The following is a 21,003-nucleotide window of genomic DNA, read 5'->3' on the forward strand; positions in this document are numbered from 1 at the left end:
GTGCGGGGAATTGAACTAAAGACCTTCAAATTGCAAGGCGAGCATGCAACCCATAGGCCACAAAACCACATTGCTTGTTGGCGAATAAAGGTGACACTTAGTGTATGCGTTGCCTTACAACTGTATGCTAATAAGTAGGTATGTCATTAGAAAGGAATGAAAAAAAAATATAGATTAAAAATTTAACGCTTTCGCCTTCAAAGCGTAGTAGTACCCTCTGTAATTTTTCATGCAAATTTTATGTGCTATAAACCAACTAGCCCAACTTCACGCTCTGCTAAACTTTTGAATTTGGAGCATTCTTGCATAAAACTTGCGCAACTTGACAACTTCTATACTCTATTATCATAGAATGTTTGCCCACAAGTGGCACTGTCAATGCAAGGCTAGTGATGTGAATGTAATTTAATAAATATACAAGAATGCACTGAGAAATTTGTCCACTTAATTCAAGGATACAAAAATAAATTACTACTGATCGGTTTAGGTTTTGGTTTTATGGGGTTCAATGTTCCGAAGTAACTCAGGTTATGAGGGGCGCTGTAGTGAAGGGCTCCAGATAATTTCGACCACCTGGGGTTCTTTAATGTGCACTGATATCGCACACTACATGGGTTTCTAACATTTCAATGGAGGCAAAATGTGACCGCCGCAGCCGGTTCGAGTTCACACCTTTAGGGTCAGCAGCCGAGCACCATAACCACTGAGCTACCACAGCAGCAAAATTCATCATCATCATCATCAGCCTGACTACACCCACTGCAGGGCAAAGGCCTCTCCCATGTCTCTCCAATTAACCCTGTCCTTTGTCAGTTGCCGCCACTGCATCCCCGCAAACTTCTTGATCTCATCCGCCCACCTAACTTTCTCAGGACAAGAACTGCAAAGCATGATCAATCAGTTAGACAGGCAGAGCAGAACGGTGGGGCTAAGAATTAACATGCAGAAAACCAAAGTAATGTTCAACAGCCTAGCAAGGGAACAGCAGTTCGCAATTGGTAGCGAGGTGCTGGAAGTAGTAAGAGAATATGTCTACTTAGGGCAGGTAGTGACCGCAGATCCGGATCATGAGAGGGAAATAACTAGAAGAATAATAATGGGGTGGAGCGCATATGGCAGGTTCTCTCAGATCATGAATGGTAGCTTACCAATATCTCTGAAGAGAAAAGTATACAACAGCTGTATCCTACCGGTACTCACCTATGGGGCAGAAACGTGGAGGCTAACAAAGAGGGTTCAGCTTAAGTTAAGAACAACGCAGCGAGCTATGGAAAGGAAAATGATAGGTGTAACGTTAAGAGATCGGAAGAGGGCGGAGTGGGTGAGGGAACAAACGCGGGTTAATGACATATCAGTTGAAATCAAGAGGAAGAAATGGGCTTGGGCAGGGCATGTAATGCGAAGGCAAGATAACCGCTGGTCCTTAAGGGTAACGGAGTGGATTCCAAGAGAAAGCAAACGTACAGCAAAGCGGAAAGTTGGGCAAGTTGGATAACGTTCATGATAACGCTATTTTTTTACATCATGAAAGCAAACGTAGCAGCAAAATTACTTCTAATCAAATTACTTAAATGCCAAACCAAAACTTTTACTCTAACGAAGCAAAATTTCACAGCATTCTTAGTACACAAAGACGAAGTGTTATTGGATAAAATATATGGACTGAAATAACTACAATGTTATTTACCAACCAAGCAGTGACGGCACCAAGGGGAGGCAAGGAAGGGGTGGTGGATGCCTCCATAAATATTTGTTGTGCGCTTCCTTTAGTCTAATCAGTTTTTATTTGCTAACAATTGCCTTAAACGTCTTGGTTCCTGTATTTAATTATGACTGGTAAAAGATTGTATGAAGCTGGTGTCGATCTTTATGAAGAGCAACACTACGAAGGCATCATGCTGGCCAAGAACCCTACCACCCCCACCCCTCTCCAACACACCAGTACGAATATCCTGGCACCATTCCTGCAACCAAGAGACATGCGAAGCATCTGCAGTGCCTGGTTATGCTCCAAAATAACACAGGCACAGGTGCTTCCACTTACCTTCTGTAAATCTACTGCCAACTTTTTCTGCTCCATACCCAGAGCTGACAAAGTCATTTTTGATTTTTCCATTTCATTCTCCTTGAATCTGAAACAGTTCAACATTTTAGGCATAGCTTTCATTAAGCATTAAGCACATAATATTGAAAGCTTCTCCAAAAGCACATACAGACGATGCTGCTAAATTTAAGATCCTATGAAATGCAATAATTTAGCTACTTTGCCTTTTTATATACAGTTGACATCAGATAATCTACTCTACTTGTGACATGCAATGTCAGTTAAAATATCTGAAATTCAAATAAAAAAACATGCAAAGTATTTGTAGCAAATTAAGCAATTACTTGAAACACCTGCTGTTATCAGTATGCACTCCCACTTGGAAATGAGCACGGTGCAAATTGCCTTATGGTATTAATGCAATTTAAAACCTGGTAGGCAGGCTGATATTCGCGTACAAAGAATCATTCTGCACATTGAGCAAGCTTGCACTTAAGCCACGGTAACTTGTGATACCTGGACATCATGGTCAACGTCAGCAATGCTGTTTCACTAAAACTGCTTAGCGGTGCTTTATCTGATCAGGCACTAATCTTACAAGAGATTGTAATTAGAAACATCACTTCACTAGCCAAAACCCATATGCTGATGAATCGCTAATACCAACACAGGCAGCCAGCCACATACACCTCTCATATGCAAACATTTTAAATCTGGCCAGATACTATTAGCTGACCTTAGGCATAGCTTTCACAACTCTGCACTCTTTAAGTGAGACACGATTACACGTGCTATTTACCGTCATTGGCAACACCACCCCATCAGTTTCATCTCTTAATCCTTCTCCTAGCTGCGGCTGCAGCTTTTTCTTTGTGATTGTCCAAACCATGCTTAAAACACCCACTTCAAACGGACTATTCTTGGCACATGCTCCACAACTTAATTCAATAGGAAATATCTCTGTTTAGTGCTTCTAGTAGCACAGACAGTCGTGCTTGTAATTTATATGTCAGCAATGCTGTCTATTTTGAATTATCTGATGTTTAACACTTCAAATTTAGATAACTAACAACCTTTTTTTTTTTCCCAATAAAGCCTAGAACCCATGATCTATTTATGGGGAAAGGCGAATTAACAGAATTCGACTAACCTCAGAGTTCAGAAGAGTTAATGGTAGTTGGTAGTCATTTTAAGTTGACTGTGTTGCATGTTGAATACACTATCATAAGCCACAACACCATAGCATGCTGTCAATAGATAATGTCAGGCACACTGAAAATTCTCTTAAGGAAATTAAAAATTTTGGTTGATGTAGTTTCTACTTCACTAGATGCATTAATTGTCATTGCTAAATACAGAATGCATATACAGCAGCAAGTGCAGTTCTATAATGCAACTTGTTTATGAATTGAATTCTTGCATAAGAGTTTTTCTTGTACATATATGAACTTACATCAGGTCGTCCTTGAGTACAGCCATTTCGTCTTGGCTTGGTAAAGCCAAAAAATGTGGTAACGAGCGTGAGCAACTTTCCAGAAGCTGTACAATTTCCACCTGCGATGATAAAAAAAAGTCATACCAATGGTGATTCACCCAAGCCTTTTTTTTCTACAGTGGCATGCAGAGTCATGTACTCTAAGGTTTTAGGCCTTTTAGTATTGAGATGGTAAAAAAATTACAGTTGAGAAATTCTGTTGTCCTGAAAACAGTTAGAAATTTGGGTTTCTCAATGTGATATTGTTCATAATTAGCACAATAGTCTGTATTAGTGTCTGTTTTTGTTGGGACACAAAATTGTTTAATGTCGCAGATGAGTGTCGTCAAAGACAGCCAGTGATGTAAAAAGGAACTTCTTGAGATTCCATGATGCTTATTTGCCCTGCAGCGGGCATAGTCGGGCTGATGATGATGATGATGAACTTTATAGGTGTGTCAAGTAATGAAGATAATCCAATTATGGTCTTATTCTTTGCAGTATGGACTAGAAGCGAAGCGCTCTTTAAAGGGACACTGAGGAAAACTCCATTAAACTATTGTTCTCAGTAAAAATTGCTCCTCTGACTCCTTGTGGCTATGTTTCCATTAAATTACTGTTCTCAGTAAAAATTGGTTCCGTGACTCCTTATGGCGATGTTGACGTTTGTCCAGCAGCAAAAGATGCATTTATTGGTGAAAAAATTGGGTTTAAAAATCTTTTTGCCAGTCGATTCAGACTCGTGACCTCCTTACCAAAAAGGACGGGTTGCCACCGTTTTGAAGTGAACGACGGCGTTGCTTAGGCTCTTGGATCCACGTCCAAAAATTAGTATCGAAGCGCACATCTTGCTTGTGAAATCGATCGGTAATGACGACGCCTGTATTTTATTGTTTAGCCTTTTCTAGCTTATAAAAGTTCCGTTTCCGGTGAGAGTGGTCTCTTTGCGATTCAAACCGGTGCTCTGTCCATACAGGCCAACTTCTCTGTGTCCTCAGTGTCCCTTTAAGCTGGCATAGCACATAGCCATGGGCAGCATACTGAAATGACACACGTGCCTTGAGAACTGTGTTCTGACCTGTTGTTTTAGAACTTACTCTGAAGTGAATACATGCTGGTGGTCACAAAAGTCAAACAATTAGATAACTAGGAATGGTTAAAAAGAAATTTCTGTTAACAATTTCTGTTTCTTTTGAGAAATGCAAGTTGGTGGGGATAATCCAGAGTTAACTTAAGTTTATTGCAAAACTTTTCAGGGTGCAAATATTGGCAGAAGAGAACTCTTCCACCTTTCAACAAAGGACAGGGCATATACAGAGGAGTCCAAGGATAATTTAAACAAAGCAAATTCATTACTAACCCTGAACAACCAAAGTTTACCCTCTAAATTCCAATGGCCACATATGTGGCCACAAAGTATGACTAGATTAGTGGTCATGTTTATTTATTTGAAATACCTTACAGGCCCATAGGGCATTGTGTAAGGAAGCATCAAATTTCAAGCAGTGCATTTGCAAACAGAATAAGCAATACAGAATGAGAAAAAAAAAAGCAATACATAGTCAAAAATATTTGAACACATGACTTGAATACAGAGGAGGAAAACAAATGACGGGGAAATAAGAAAGAGAAATATGCAATACAGGTTAAAGGACACCAATAAAATAAAATGCATGTGGCTCATGTAATTATTAGTGCGTAAACAAACGAATCATGATATAGTACAGTTCAGGATATCACTGTATATTTTATATACTGTGTACAGTGTCACCCTACCCCTGTTCTTTATTTAAATCATTCCCCTTTTTCTTTCGTCCTCCCTGTACTCTCCCTTTCCCTTTTTTTTCCCACTAGCTGCAGCTCAGGTGCTTCAGGCTTTGATGGCAGGTGCCACAGCTAGAAACATCTCCGTCCGTTTTTATTTTATTAAGAATAAACCACTAATAATAATAATAATTTAAGATGTGGTGAGCAAAATACTACAAATATGGAAAAAAAATTAAATGAAAAGCATAAAAGAATAACGTAAGTACAAAATAGCATCAACATGGCACTTCACAGCTGCAGCAAAGCAACAAAGAAAATAAAAAGATGCGGATGAAGGCACGTTAAGCGACAGCAACAGTAAAATGTGTGATGAGTTGATGGTGGAATGAATCTGCATGAGACAGAGAAGGATGTTGTCTGGTAGGTCATTATATATTCTGATGACCTGAAGAAGTGCCAGACTTGTGGTTTGGGCTTGTTGCCCAAGAAGTGCCAATGAATTGAAAGCTAATGGGTCACCAAAGATCTATGTAAAACTGAGGTGATTGTGCAATCTTTTAGTTGTACGAGATGGAACATCGAGGTGAAGCAAACATGATCTATTTGAAGTTTTTAATTTGAGTGACACATGAACGGCAGTTATAGTTTCGTGCAGCTCTGTTTTCGATGGATTCTAACATGGTGACCATGTTGCTATGATAGAGAGACCAAATGGGGAAAGCAAGCTCAAGGTGTGGATGAAAAAAAAATTCGGCAGAGACACTAGGACTGCTTACGTGTGGGAATGAAAAAGCATTACTGTCCCTGGGTGCATTGACCCCTCTCCACACAAACACGCGTGTGTATTATACCACCCGGAACAATGTATGACAAACGGTTTCACCACAATTTAGATACGATACAAAAATTGGTTTTTGAGGAAAGGAAATGGCGCAGTAACTGTCTCACATCTTGGTGGACACCTCAACTGTGCCTTAAGGGAAGAGGTAAAGAGTCTGGGAAGGCATATAATTGAAGGTGCATATGTCGTCGGTTCGAATCCCTGTCGCAAGCTTACCTCCAAGTGTATGTAAGCTATATGCAATGAGAAATTGTATGACACCACCTGGAACACTACGACAAAAAGCCGCATCACAATTTTGGTACGATTGTCGTCGGGAAAACTGGCGCCATACTGAGGCCGGCCAGTGGGGAGCATATATAAATGAACGACATGTATATGATTGTCTGAAATGGCAGTGCTCGGCTTGCTGTGTGTGTCATACGGCTGCTTGATGATGTCACCCTGTTTTGCTTCCCACTGTTGGAATTTTCTGTACCATCTTGAGTACACATGCGCACACGCACGCATGCACGCACACACACGTGCCGCCGGCTTTTCTCGTAATGGTACTATAGTAATGCGCTTTCACATTAAAAGTAAGGTAAGCTTGTTTACCTAGATTTGTAGGAGAAGTTCTGAGATTCCGGCATACGTACCTTAAAGACTGAGGTGATAGCGCATATGAATGTGATATGGAAGGACCATGAAAGATCTGAAGAAAGGTTAACCTTTAGGTATTTGTAATGGGATACGTGACAGAATTATTACGCTTGTGACTTAATGAGATGGTTCTGCACTTTGATACATTAAGGATCATTAACCATGTGTTGCACCAGTCATTAATAAGATGAAGATATGATTAGAGTGCCAGGTGGTCATCATTAGAGTTATAATAGGGCAGTACATAATGAAGTGAAACCAAAGTGAAAACCAAAGTGCTAGTGCACCATATTCACACTTGGGCTAACTACACTAAATTTTCCGCCATTTTTTTAAAGTCCATCGTCCAGTTATCCAAGCCAATGGTGTTTATGCATGAGTAAATAATGGAAAAAAAAAGAGACTGACTGCCAACAGCTGTACCTGCTCTTGTTCAAGCAAACTTTTGTGCAGCACTGTGGTTTCATGCCATAACAGTATTAGATTAGGTGGCCTTGCTCAGTGCTAATGATGCAGTAACTTTGGAGATCTCTCGGCAGTGGGGTGGTGGCACTATATGTGCCTTCATTGTAAATCTATCCATTCTGCTGTCAGAGTAAAAGTAGTGGAGCAGTAAAAGCCACCATTGTAGCCACTGCACCAGTATATGCACATTACCTCAACAGCATTTTTAGGCCTTTCTTTGTGCAGCCAACTTACAAAATGCGTTCAGAGTGTTTTTGGCTTCAAAAAGTTTGCTAGACCCAGAATCACTTTTGCACTAAGGTGTACAAATAAAACCACACCATAAAGAAATGTGACAAAGAACCATTGCAATAAAAGGGCATCATGAAAATCTGGACCAACATCACCTTCACAGAACCCCTACAAAACCCCTAGCTAAGTGTTCAAATGCTACTCAATAATACCATATTTCAGAGTACAGAAGTGTCTTAACTTGTATGGGAGGTGCAGCCCAATCAAAAAAACCTATCAACTACAATTTAGGAGTTGGTAGGCAAATAAGAAAGAACAGTGCGGTGCATAGCTGCCAAACCTGAAGTTTCTCTTGGCGCTTGAGTTCATCGTGACGTGCTCCTTCAAAGCTCTCGAGGAAAGCATCCATGGTTTCCTCACGTTTGCGGAGCTCCCGATACTTTGCACGTCGCTCTCCATTATGCTCCTCCAACTCCTGGTCAAGCTGAGCCAGTTCCTCTTGCAGTTTTCCCAGGCGCTCCCGTGCCTCAGATGCTTGCCTCTCCATGCTTGACAGCTCACTGTTGTCTTCTTTAACCTGCAACCCTTGGCATTAATAAAATACTAACACTCTCTGCACAGCTCCTGCTGAGCGACCATGCTAGCATTCAACATTGCAAATCTCCCCAGTGGCTCTGCAACATTTTTTCTTCATACTGCGCTGCTGTCCATTGTCTTGCAAGCCTAGCAAGCTTGGTGGAAGCAGCCCCCTAGGAAACAGCATACAATCTGACTACTGTCAGTTGGTCACTTTTGTACAAAGTGCACCACAAATAATGCAAAAGTGTATCATGTACTATCACGGAAACTGATAAATGACACATGTACACAAGGTGTGCCAGCTCGACACGACTGAGCTTTTGAGGAACAAAAATTTTCTGCAATAATAAAGCTCAAAATAAGGGAGTAATTACTCATTAGCATCTACCCAAGCACAGCCATATAGTTAACAAAAGAAAACTGAAGAATAAACTTGATAAAGAGTAAAGCTTGTGCACTTGTTTTGGAGGCCATTTCATGCAAGTAGAAGCATATTTTAGTGCGTTGCACTTCTAGTCACAATCACGGATTTCACCGATGGTTGTCCGAAGCCTGGGCCAGCTTGCGCCTCCCTTGATTTTGAGAAAAGGAAAGGTGCATGGCTAGTTCACTTTGTCGGTGGACACCTCAAGCACACCACAAACGCCAACTAAAAGCCTGGTAACTCAGTGTTTTAGTCGGCGTTCGTGGCGCACTATGCACCTTTCTTTTTCTCAAAACCAAGAGAGGTTTTACACCACGAATAAGACTAGACTGGGACTAAGACTGCCTTATTTGCTTTGTGCTAGCTGCCCCTGCTCTCTCTCTCTCTCTTCATGAGCTTGAGGTGTGAAAGTGGCGGTGGTGACGCCGCGTCACGTGTCTTAGCCGATGAGAAGGTGGAGCAGCCTCACAGAACGCCGGTGCACTTTGCATCACTTATAAAAGTATAGCAGGGGTAAGCAGCGCTAGCGCACCTACTTCGCATCTGATTAACTATGCAAATTGGCTGTAATATATTTTATTTTGTCATTATCCAAATATTCACCTGAAGTTACCAACAATTTTCTTGTTACTAGAGTTTCATTGCAGTTTTACAACATCGAACAAAACACCCATTAGTGCTTTTTTCAGAACCACATCCTTTACACTGTAAGTTCTCCCCAGGCAGTAAAGGAAATGCATAAATTTTGAACCTGTGGATTTGAATCTTTCTGCAGGTGCTAAATGGCAACACGCGTAAACTCAAATACAAATTTACAATTTCTTGAAGCAGCGGCAACATGAAATTTTTGGGACATAGGTTATAGGTTTCGCTGACTGCATAGCATATAGGCTTTCAGAAAATCAGTAGGGTCCATTCATTATATGCACCACAAAGTCTCAAGTAATTTGCTGGAACATAATTTTTGCTTCAAGACCTTGGTTTCAAGCAAGGAGCTGCACGTAAACTCACTCAAAAATACATAACACCACATGAAAATCACATGCACCAACAAAGCTGGCATCATAGCAGGCCACCACCTGCTGTATCTCCACATACATAAATATGCAACTATATTACATACAATTAAAAACTGCATCACAATTGTAGCAATTACTACAAGCTCACCAGTTCCAGCCAGCTTAGATCTGAGGACATCAAAATACAACACGAAATATTTTTACTCAATTCCCCCAGCTAGCTTGGCAGGAGCAATCCACTGAGTGCTAGAGACATTTGATTTAGTTCCTACAGCCATTAAAATTTCTACCCTTCTCTATTGACTCTGCCTAGGTAAGTGACAGTATGAAGAACAGCAGATAAAAACTGATGCCTGACAAGTGTATTCAAAAGACTACAGTGTAGTCTTCTTGAGCTTATTTTCACACTAAATGAAAGCATTCATTGCATAGTAAGTTAGCATACTTAATTTTCACCTTCCTCTTGGACATTTTCATGTCTACACATCACGCTCACAACAGGTAATCTGCGCGAGTGGAACTGGAATGCAGTGACTGTGATCTATGATGTTTATACAAGGATACAACACCATACTTGGGCGCACCTGAGCCAGCAGTCGCTCCCTTTCTTGGGCTGGGGTGCCACGTTGTTTCTGCTCCTCCTCCAAGGCTGCTTTCTTCTCTCCAAGCTCTCTCAATCGCTCATACAACTTCACTGCTTCCTGCTTTACCTGCGTCACCAAGGAAATGTCAGTTTTGTGCTCACCATCAGATGTTTTGTATGCACTGACCTCACAACAACGTAAGGTAAATACGTGCATAATGTGGTGGCAGTGGTTGTTTTTTTTTTTATTAAATCAATACCAAAAAGAAAACCAAAAGATGTTTGCCAGCCATGGAAACTGCCACTTGTTGCTTGGACACTGGTGAAAATAAAGGAGCTAAGAAGGGTGATAGATAGGATGAAATAAATACAAGAGGGATAGTAAGAAAGGAGAGCAGAGAAAATAACTATTTTCAACTATGTAAGGGACTGCATTTGCATAAACACATGCACACAAATGAAACAGAAATGACAACAACTACATGCATAAAGATTCCCCATCGCATTCATGCTATGTTTTCTGTCATCCAAGTTTCACTGGAAATTTTTTAATAAAGTGCACTTATATAAATAATATACTTGGACCACCTGTGTACTCATTTTAATAGTTAGATGGTGCTATGCATTTATTAGCAGCTGCATGCAGACTAAGGGGATGCTGCAGTGGAGGGCTGTGGGTTAATTTGTGGCCACCTGTGGTTCTTTAATGTGCATCGACATCAAACAAAAAACCAGGATTTTTGCAATTCACCTCCATCGAAAAGCAGCTATCTCAAATCATGCGATCTTGGACTCAGCAGCGGAATGTCATAGCCACTGAGTCACAGTGGAAGGCTATTTCAGCAGTTAGTCATAAGGTGTCATCACATGTCATGTGATGGTTACTTGATGCATTTGTGATGGACATTTGATGTTGTTAGCAGCAAAAGCTGATGAAACGCCATGCAACCTTTCACTGGCAAACAATTTTATATGAGAAAACTTGGCTGCCTGGTGTGCCACAACCCTTTAATGCAGTCCAGAAACACCATTTATTAAAATTGAAAAATATGACGCACATGAAAGGATGCCAACTGTAGAATCGCCCACTGCAGGAACTTTACAAAGACACTTTGTTCACACAGTCATGAAAGATTGCAAATTGCCCTCAGCAACTCGAAGGCCTTTTTTCTCCCCTCATCACTCAGAGTGTTGGAAGCTAGGCAATGTGAGCCACTGTGGCCAATATTCCACAGGCACTATAGCCAGCACTCTGAGATTCCCATAACTTTCTGCCCAGTTTTCTTTTTACTCCTGTGTACCTGCATGTAAGCCTATTCCTGTTGGTCTAGTAGGGCAACTTGCCACATTTGCATAGCCTGCTTTCTCTGCCACACTGCTCCCTTTGGCACCTACCATTTGTGACAAAGAAGGGGTATGGCTGATAGCTTCCACCTGTCCCATTATGTGTTAGAAGCAGAAAAAACAGTACAGAAGATGAATAGAGGGCCAGGATTTGAAACAAGCACAAAAAAAGGAAAATGAATTTTCACAGCCAGACTGTAGGTCCTCTGCTCCGCATAGAGCACTTAGATTTGACTCGATGTTGATAAGTGCTTGACCTGACATGTGGGTTGGTTTATCTGCTGTGTTCGGGAAGTGTTTTGAGGGCCTTGCAAGAGCAAGCAAACCTGGTAACCAGTAACACAGGTGTAGTATCTGTACGTTTTGGCTGCTAAAAATCACTCCAGCACAGTTTTGCATGAATACAAGCGGAAGGGTTTTCGAGAACTCGTGTGAAGAAGTAAACTGGCTTCTGTGAATGTGTAGTGCTGCATCATACAATGGAATAATTACCTTTACCATCTGTTTGAGTAAGTGTAGCCATGCTCAAATTTACACAGTAGACGAAAATTTTGTCCTAGTTTGAACCTGATCTTGAGTGACTGCCTTCCTTTAAAACAGCCGCTTTACCAACTAAGCTAATGAGAAGAGCAAGGCTGGGCCAAATTAATCTCCAACTCAATGAGGGAATGACGTTATTTCAGCATTACAATATTTCAAGGATGGGGAGAAATTACATTTGGCATCCATCTGAACGCAGCCATATGGCTACAAAAAAAAAAACTGTACAGCTTTTTCAAATTTTGGTACACATTAGGAAAAGTCTGTCCTAGTTTGGGGTTCAAACCCAGGATCGTGACCACCTCTTTAGGCAACTTGGTATATTGACTAAGCTAACCAGGACAGTCAACAGCTCATGGAGACAGATGCGCAACCTGTACACTGTCTTCAATTTTTGTGTTCAGGTCCATATAGCCTTCCTCAGTGTGTGGGCTTGCTTTTCCTATGTGTGGCACTTGTTTTCCCAAGATGCGTAGCAGTAAAAAGCAGCCAATCCATCACAGCTATTCTACTAAGCACATAAACGGACTGTTTCTCATGAAATCAGATAGACAAATAGTGTTCCCTTGAGTTTATTTTCCTGAAAGATGTCATTCCCACACTACACAAATGGCCTAATTGATGTGGTACAACAGGAGTGCACAATGTGACCCACCAGTGCAATACATGTGCTAAATGCTACTACATATGTGCTTCATGGTTGGTATAAATGTACATACATGGTGTGTTGCATTTATCTGTCCAGGTTGTAAAAAATTATCCTGCGCAACCTACTGGCCTATTTGTGCTCAACCACAGACCACGAGGTAGCTTATGATAGTCTGTGTTTTTTTGTGATTTAACATTGGAACTTGCCTGGATTGTCCGGAATCAGCAAATAACTGCAATCACCTGTAAGCAGAATTTTTGTCGAGATGAGCAAAGCAGCAGATTTGACAGGCTGCGCCATCTGGGGTACTGCGAGACCTGCCCTAGCTTCAAGCAGGCGCATTGGTTGCCTCGCAGTTCACCAGATGGCGCAGCCTTTCAAATAGGCTATTCCGCTCACCTCAATGAAAATTCTGTGCGCAGACTGCAGTTTTTCACTAATTCCAGCCAGTCCAGGCAAGTTCCGGTGTTAAATTATTTATCGGAAAACGCAGATTATCTTAAGCTATCCTGTGGTCTGTGCGTAAGACCAAATAGGCCAGTAGGTTGCACAGAGAAATTTTTACAATCTGGACAGATAAATGCGGAACGCCGTGTAGTTAAGAAATATGCATGCTCCAAGTGTGACCAGCCTTCAGCACCTGACAGGATCAATTTTGAATAACTACATCACAATTTAGAAAGATATAGGTAAGACAGTATGGAATCATAAATAAAGCATAACAATATACTAACAGGAAGGCATATTACAGAAACTACAAGCAGCCAAATGATATATGAAACAATATACCAACAGGAAGGCATATTACAGGAATTACAAGCAGCCAAGTGATCGATAAATAATGACACATAATCAACACCGCATGTCTGTACACATCGTCCTGCCTTACACAAGGAACATACTCTTTCTGGTGTTATCTAATAATTCAAAGAGAATCGAGGAAGCTGTTTTACTATGTTGCAGTGCTACCAGAAGACTGACCAGCCAAACTTTTATTGGCAACATAAAATGCTTCAACAATCACATGCATGAGTGGATAAGCATGAATAAAAAAACACTTGTGTCTTAAAGCTACCACATCCATACCTTATGCAATGGATGGAAAACTTTTATATGGGTGCACCTTTCAGAGGGTTCCTGTGTTCTGTAATACTTAAGTACAGCCCTATTTAGCTTCATGCAGCATGCATCATCAAACAGAGCAGCTTCTAGTTCGTTTGCAAAATAGGCCACAATGATGTCACATAGAAATTGTAGTGACCAATAACACACCTTACCGAAGACAGTGAAATGTCATCTTCTAAGGCACTCTTCTGCATCTGCAGACCTTGAAGTTGTTGCTGTAGTTTATCTAGCTGGTCCACAAGTGATTGGTTAATTTCTTTCTGCTCAGCATACCTAAAAAACAGCAAAAAAAAAGAGATAAGTCTATGCAAAAGATATTGCAGTATGTAAGCTGGGCAAGTAAGAAAATGACTAGCATTGGTGTTTTAAGCTAACAGAAAAAATGCCTCTTAAGGCATTACACATTTTGTAAGTGCACATCTGGCTAATTGCCATCATAAAACAGTGCAAGTGTTTAGGTGAAATTGCTTTAGCTCAAGTCATAATGCACTTATCACAAATATCGAATGACCACAAAATCACTTGGATCTACAGAGCTTTTACACGACATTGACAAACCCTCTCCGGTTTTGTATGTGCCAATTTTGTGGCTGGACTTTCATAGAATAGAACACTGCAGGAGCAAGTGATAGTAAAGATATATTAATGAAATTGAATACGAACTTGAACAAGGAGAGGAAAGAAAGCCCAAAACTGTTGCCCAACATTTTGACGAGAGGACATAGCCTTCTTGTTGAAACTTTGGTTAGTGGACTGTGGCATCCCTCCTTCCTCTTGTTGAACACGAAGCAAAGTGAACAAGAGTTGAGGAGGAAGGGGGGGGGGGGGGGGGGTGCAGGCTTCAGTGTATTTAGGCAACATGTCAGCAAGAGGATTGGTTAAATGGGGCCTTCGCTCTGAAGAGGAATCCCCGGTGAGGGAGAGGAGGGTGTGATGTGGGAAGGGTGGTGGGATGGTGAGATGGGGAGCATGAGCTTGAAAATCTATTGTCCAGGCAGAATGGCTCCTAAAGAGGATTAGACCAGCTGACCTGCAAAACTGTGATGAAAAACACCAGCTCAGCAGAACGAAATCTGGGGTGGGGAGGGTGGAGAGATAGCGAGCGTGGATTTGAAAGGCTGTGCGTCCAGTGGGGAGCTCCAACAGGTGATGTGGTTGTACAGGTTGGGTTGACCTAGAAAAACTATAAGAAAAAAAAAGAAACCTGCTGACAATAAGCTCATGCTCTCGACCTATGTGTAAGACATTCACACATCTACAAAGCTACTCTACTATTAGAAGCACGGCAAGAGACTTCATCTTCAATATGAAGACTAGCTTCAACTGCGTGTTGTCAAATGTCATCTACATGTTTCAATCCCTCCTGTCAGAAAAGTTATATCAGAGAGACAGGACAATCAGTGAGCACTAGACTGAATGGCCACCATGCTGACACAGGAAAGAATGCCCAAAGGCAGTTTCGGAAAATTTTAATCAACAAGTTCACAACTCTGATGAACTTTAAACTATTCAATCTCCAATCAGGCTTCAAATCTGCAAAAGGTAGGTACAGAGAGGCATTCCTAATTCACAGATTTAAAACCTTACAACCAACAAGGATAAACATCTCCAAAGAAAACTTAGAATCTATCAGGTATATTCCAGCACTGAAGTAATCCTTCAACGAAATCTTGCACTTGGTCAGAGAGCAAAATTAACACCACAAGATACAGACACACTGCACCAACCTTCCCAGTGTTTCATATCCCCTCTTTATCATTTCTTTTATCCTAACCCCCCCCCCCTGCACACACACACACACACACACTTTTTGTTTTATTATTTACCTTACGCTCTGCAGCTCCTTCTGCTGTCATTTCTCAGGAACCCATGGCTCTTGTGCCTTCCCCCACCCCCCCACTCCCTTTTTTAAATATTCCCTGAAACTGGCCTCTCTGTGCCGTTCCTTCCCCTCTCCTTTGGTGTTGTTATCTCTCCTTTCTTTTTTTAATTACTTCCCTGTATTTCTTTCTGCTGTGCTGCTCAAATGCTTTATCCCAGTTTTTCTAGGTCCACCCTGTACATACCATGCCACCAGTCGCAGCTCTCAATTCCTGGACACACAGCCTTTCAAGTCCACTTAGCTATCTCTCCATCTTCCCCACTGATGGATTTCGTTCAGCTGAGCTGGCGTTTTTCTTTATCACGGTTTTGCAGGTCAACCAGTCTAATCCACTTTAGCAGCCACCCTGCCTGGACAACAGATTCAAGTTCACGCTCCCCATCCTACTACCTTTCCCGCATCACACCCTCCTCCCCTCAGTGGGGCTTTCTCCTCGGAGCGAAGGCCCTATATAACCCCTGGCTATGATGAACACTTCGCCCAGATGAACAGAAGTCCTCTTGTCTAAACGTTGGCTAAGCACACTGAAGCTCCCCCTCAACTCTTGTTCACTTTGTTTTTTGTTTTGTTGTCAAGAATCCCATCTTCCTGCACTGTCTCTATCATGGATCCTCTTGTTCAAGTTTGTTTTTACGGCCATTTTTCCCTAGTTTACTATTAATGAAGTTGACATATTGGTGTCCTTTCAGATCCTTGTTCCATACCGAGTGTAAATGCATTACACGAAATTGTTAATTGACTACTGCAGTTTTAAAACACAAGAAGCCATGAATGCTAATACATATATATATAGAGAGAGAAACACTTTAATAAAAAGCAGAGATTTTAGCCGGCATGTAAAAATCGCTGACATTCTACTCTGTGTGGGGAAGGGAATTGGGGAAAGAAAGATTGAAGGAGAAAGGTGCAAAAATTGTTAAAGTAAAAAGTGAAAAAATAAAAAGAAAACAATGAAGTAAAATAATAATAATCAAAATGGGTATTGATTTTGGGCTGAGGTGCATCAGTAAGTAACGTTAGAAGGTACTGAATGGTGAAATACTCTGTCCTACAAAAGGGGTGCCAAAGTTCACCGCATGAAGAGTGAATAATGGTGAGATCCAAGAAGGTATTAGAGTTTGAGCAGTGTGTGTGTTTTCTTTCTTTCGTCCTTGTCTTTCCCTGCCACGCCACTCCTCCCAGAGTATTGGAGTTTGTCAAGCAGACCAACGTCACCTAAGCAGGCAAATAAAAATTAATCGTACGTCTCTGCCGCATAAGGCGGGCTAAGGGACCTAATACACAGTCCACTGTTAGAGATACTTGGGTCGACTACATACGATGTTCACAGTACGCACGCTCATCAGCATACGCCAGGCATTCAAACAGAATGTGCTGCATTGTTTCAATTGAGCCGTAGTTGTTGCAGTGCAGACTCTTCATTCATCCTAAATAGTACCATAAGCCGTTTGTAAACGCGGCACTCAGACAAAGTTGATGATAAATAGTTTCTAGGTGATGAGGAAGACTGGGTGGGAGTCCAGATCTGAGATGTGGATCGACTCAGTCAAGAAATGGGTAATGATGTGGCAACACGCTCCAGAGCTGATTCCTTTTTCATAGACATATCTTTTAGCCAGCTAGGATGCATCTGGTCGCGTGAAAAAAATGCTCTTGTCGCTCCAATGCTGAATACACACATTTTTATGGTAGTGGTATATGCTCCAGAAGAATGGCTGTAACTCCTGTTCTGATAGTTATTTCAAGGTGTTAGTACACATTTTTCCACTAGATGATGCCATTGCTGTGACCAGTTTTACACCTCTGTGATTAGTGATAAGCTTTTGGTGAAATTGTAGGCAAATTTTAAAGGCATTTTAAAATTCCCATTGGCTCATTTCTTTTTTCACACAGTGAGTGAGTGAAGTGCAGCAAGTCTACGCTCTCGGTCTTAACACATATTCCATTCTATTCCAGGCAAGATGACATCTGCCACAATTGCAGAAGCTCCTCTGGGACCCGCTTCTAGAATTCCTTCACCATCCCAAAGACCCTAGACGCCTTCTGGCGAATTGCCCTAACTCACATCCCCTTTCACCTTGCCTAAACTGGTCAAACGGATAGACCCCAGAGACCACAATTACTGGCTGAATAAAGGATTTAGTCAGTCAGTCAGTCAGTCAGTCAATCAATCAATCACATTCCATTATGCCTTGCATAAGCTGACCAGTGAGGAAGGACTTGCTGTGAAAAAGTGAAAGGGGACATCTTGCACTATGAACACTGATGAAATTCAGGGGCAGATTTATGCACAACTCTTGGAAGGGAATGGTGGGGGGGGGGGGGTCGTATTTGCACAACGCGTTTCTTGAACTTTATTCATAGAAAAAAATTGACACCAATGTGGTTTTTCTGTGGAAAATTTCTGACTTGACCTGTTTCCACCCCACCTTAAATCTGACCATGATGATACAAGATGCACAGCAATCTCATGTTTGCTGTGTGCAGCAATCAGTAAATTTTTCCATTTTCCTTCATTGTTTTCAGTGTCTACATTGCTCAGAAGGCGGATAGGCATTGTGTGCATAATAAATGGTGCCCTTCGTTTTATTATTTTTTTTTCTGAATTTGGGAGGCAAAAACTGAGTGCTATATTTCATGTTCAAATTTGAGCACAAATCGGGTTATTAAACAAAAGTTTTATGATTCGGATTTTTTTTGGTTATTTTATCCCAAACTGATCATTTAATATTGGCACTAATTTATGTGCGGTCCGTGAAATGTTATGTTTTTGTCCATAAGTTCCTTGAACATAATAAAGTTTACAGATTACATCAAGAAATTACATCAATTCTTTGCCAAATCAGATATTGCCTGCTTTTGTTTGTACTCTGTGAAAACACTCAATCAAAACCAAAGCGGTGATTTTATATACACAGCAGCCTTGGAGAACCTTCCTGTCATTCCTCGATCCTATTTCTTGCTGCCATCAGGCAGTCGTTAGTGTGAGTAACTTCATGTTGTGGTGCTAGTAAGACTCCCGTACAGTACCTGTGTTCTTGCCTCTCACTTCTGAAAATGCTTTTCTAACATCTTCAGATTACACCAAACCATGGATAACAAACATTAAAAATAATTTTTGGGACCACTACTCAGGAATACCTACAAGACAGCTGCTAGCACCCATATGGTACCTTCAGCTTTGTGCTATTGCAAATTATTTTCTTGATGATGCATTTTCAGTTATAATTTGTGTTTAGCCCAAATTTTCAGAATCTGCTAGGGATGCAGGAATAGGGTGAAATAGGTTTTACCTGAAAATGAAGGGCACTGATAACAAATGATTCTTTTTAATCAACATGGGCCACTATGCTTTGCATGTTTGAGGATTTCCCACAGGAATCCTTTTGGAACTTTTAAGCAGGTTTTAATGTCAAACACGAGTTCACAATTAAAGGAGGAAGGATTTTTGGTGAAATGTTTTGATGACAGGCTATAATAAAATTTGGTACTAATGAATTGGGAAAAAAGCTATTAAAAGCTTTAAAGATTTCTTTCACATAAACAACTGAGTTCACCTTGTGCCACCTTCGTGAAATTTAACTGCTCCAAAAGTAAAAACTGTTAAGTCTAAGATAAATACTGAAGCAAACCCATCTCGTGCCATCTCCCTCTGCACCTGTGACGAAGGTCTGGTTGCATTGCTGCTATTATGTTGTCTGCCATGTTCCTTTCTTGCTCAATTTCCTCTTCAAGCTGTCGAAGTTGCCGCTCACGGTCTTGCCGCTGCTCAAAAAGCAGTTCTACACTATTTGCTTCTTGGTCATTCTGGCTCTGAAAAATATGCAGAAAAATGACATGTGGAGCTCACATAAACATAATTAAGGCCATTAAATGGTACCATTACTGAACTTTTTATGATACTGCAGAGTGATGTTCAGTTTTCTCTGGGTAGTCCATATGGGACATTTGGTTCATACAGTGCAGTACATTAGCTTTTGACTCTTATACGCGATTCTAAACTTCGATTCTCAATATTCAACTATGCATACTAACAAAAAACTTGGCAGTTACTTCTGTCATGATTGATTATAGCAACAGAAGTCCTGAGATGCTATTCCTGTGGTTGTTGTTGGCAATATAATTAAATTATTGTAGCTAACATATGCAATGTACATGGAATAAACTGTAAACCAATTCTTGTTCAGCACGTGATCTCCAGGGAGCAAACATTACATACTTTCATCACTGCTTATAAAATATGGTCATGAAACAGTAAACACACAACGAGTAATGAATGGGGGAAAAAATGAACGCGGCTTACAATTGAGAACCAGGCGGCTGTGGATGCTACAGGTCAATTTAGTGGCTAATTAGGTTTGCCGGTAAGGCGAAAAAAAATATCATTACCTTAAGTTCTCTGTACTCTTCCTTAACATCTTCCATGTCTGCGTCTGTATTCAGCTTATCCACCAGCAGGTTGTAGTCGGCCATTTCGCCTTGCAGTTCTTTCAACTCGGCAGCCAAAGCTTCCGCTTTCTTTTCATACGACGAGTAAGTAGCTTGCTCTTGTGCAAGTGTTTCATTTTCGCGCTGGAGGTGATTGGTCTCCGCGTTCAGTTCAGCCATTTTTGCTCTCAGCAAGCCAATAAAATAAGTTTTGTCTTGGACCTGTCTCTGCGAAGATTTTAACCCAGTTTTGGGGGCTACAAGGCCGTGCTGCGTCACGGGCCGATCCAGGATGTTCATCTGCGAGAGCATCGCAGTTGGAGGACCTGTGCGTGTGCTCGGTCGCCCGCTGAGGCGGCTAACCGAACCTAGGAGGCCGCTTCGTTGTGTGGCTGCCGTGAATGAACGCATGCTAGGAGATGGGGGCCTATTAGACGTCGACGTTGTCGGTCGTGAGTCCATCCTCCTGGAACTAGGACGCAGCCAGATTGCACAGTGCTGACAGCTTAATGTGCAGGGATTTAATTACAGCTCTTTCCACACCCGCAGAAAGCTCGCGCCTGAAAGTGTTTCGTGTGTGCGAACAGTTGCCATAGGAACTGTCCATTACATGAGCTCTCAATCGTTCATGCATCGCAGAGTTTTTAACCGCAGCCAGATTAAGTTTAGCGCACTACCTAAAGATCTTGCTGCTTAAGCTATCGCTCTCCAAGAAAGTTCAAGAGGGAAAGTTGAAATTCGCTTTTAAATTTGGGCGTTGATTCTCGACGGTTCTGGTTGCTAATGGTAAGGCTAATAAATTCTACCGCTATCCATTTTTATTGTCAAGTGAAAAACCAAAGTGCTGGAGAGTGCGACTTGTGAAATTAGACAGCAGAACAAAATTTATGTCTCTCAGAGCCATGCTCAGAGTAAACACAGAAACATGGGAAACACCAAGGTCCATCGGTATGCTGGTTGTTGGCT

At 41.4% G+C, this 21,003-nt stretch overlaps 2 protein-coding genes across 4 annotated transcripts in view; one reads left to right on the forward strand and one right to left on the reverse strand.

Annotated features, from left to right (window-relative positions):
• Positions 1–17,759, forward strand: part of PNKP (Polynucleotide kinase 3'-phosphatase) — a 46,958-nt gene extending 29,199 nt beyond the window's left edge. For both annotated transcript variants that reach the window (XR_016290556.1, XR_016290554.1), the window contains one exon: positions 17,566–17,759. The gene's annotated coding sequence lies outside the window, so the exon portion shown is untranslated. The remainder of the gene's footprint in view (positions 1–17,565) is intronic.
• Positions 1–20,983, reverse strand: part of LOC149351235 (intraflagellar transport protein 74 homolog) — a 29,704-nt gene extending 8,721 nt beyond the window's left edge. The window contains exons 1-7 of one of the 2 annotated variants that reach the window (XM_089580514.1): positions 19,999–20,983; positions 19,268–19,422; positions 13,880–14,000; positions 10,071–10,196; positions 7,805–8,041; positions 3,498–3,598; positions 2,045–2,132 (exon numbers count right to left, since the gene is read on the reverse strand). In XM_089580514.1, coding sequence (XP_089436640.1) covers positions 2,045–2,132; positions 3,498–3,598; positions 7,805–8,041; positions 10,071–10,196; positions 13,880–14,000; positions 19,268–19,422; positions 19,999–20,499 — 1,329 coding nt within the window. In that variant the 5' untranslated portion in view covers positions 20,500–20,983. The remainder of the gene's footprint in view (positions 1–2,044; positions 2,133–3,497; positions 3,599–7,804; positions 8,042–10,070; positions 10,197–13,879; positions 14,001–19,267; positions 19,423–19,998) is intronic. The other variant, XM_089580513.1, reaches the window with a different exon arrangement.
• Between the last annotated feature and the right edge of the window lie 20 nt (positions 20,984–21,003).

This window comes from Amblyomma mixtum, chromosome 3, assembly GCF_055824585.1.
Source record: "Amblyomma mixtum isolate Tamu chromosome 3, ASM5582458v1, whole genome shotgun sequence".
Classification (NCBI taxonomy): Eukaryota; Metazoa; Arthropoda; class Arachnida; order Ixodida; family Ixodidae; genus Amblyomma; species Amblyomma mixtum.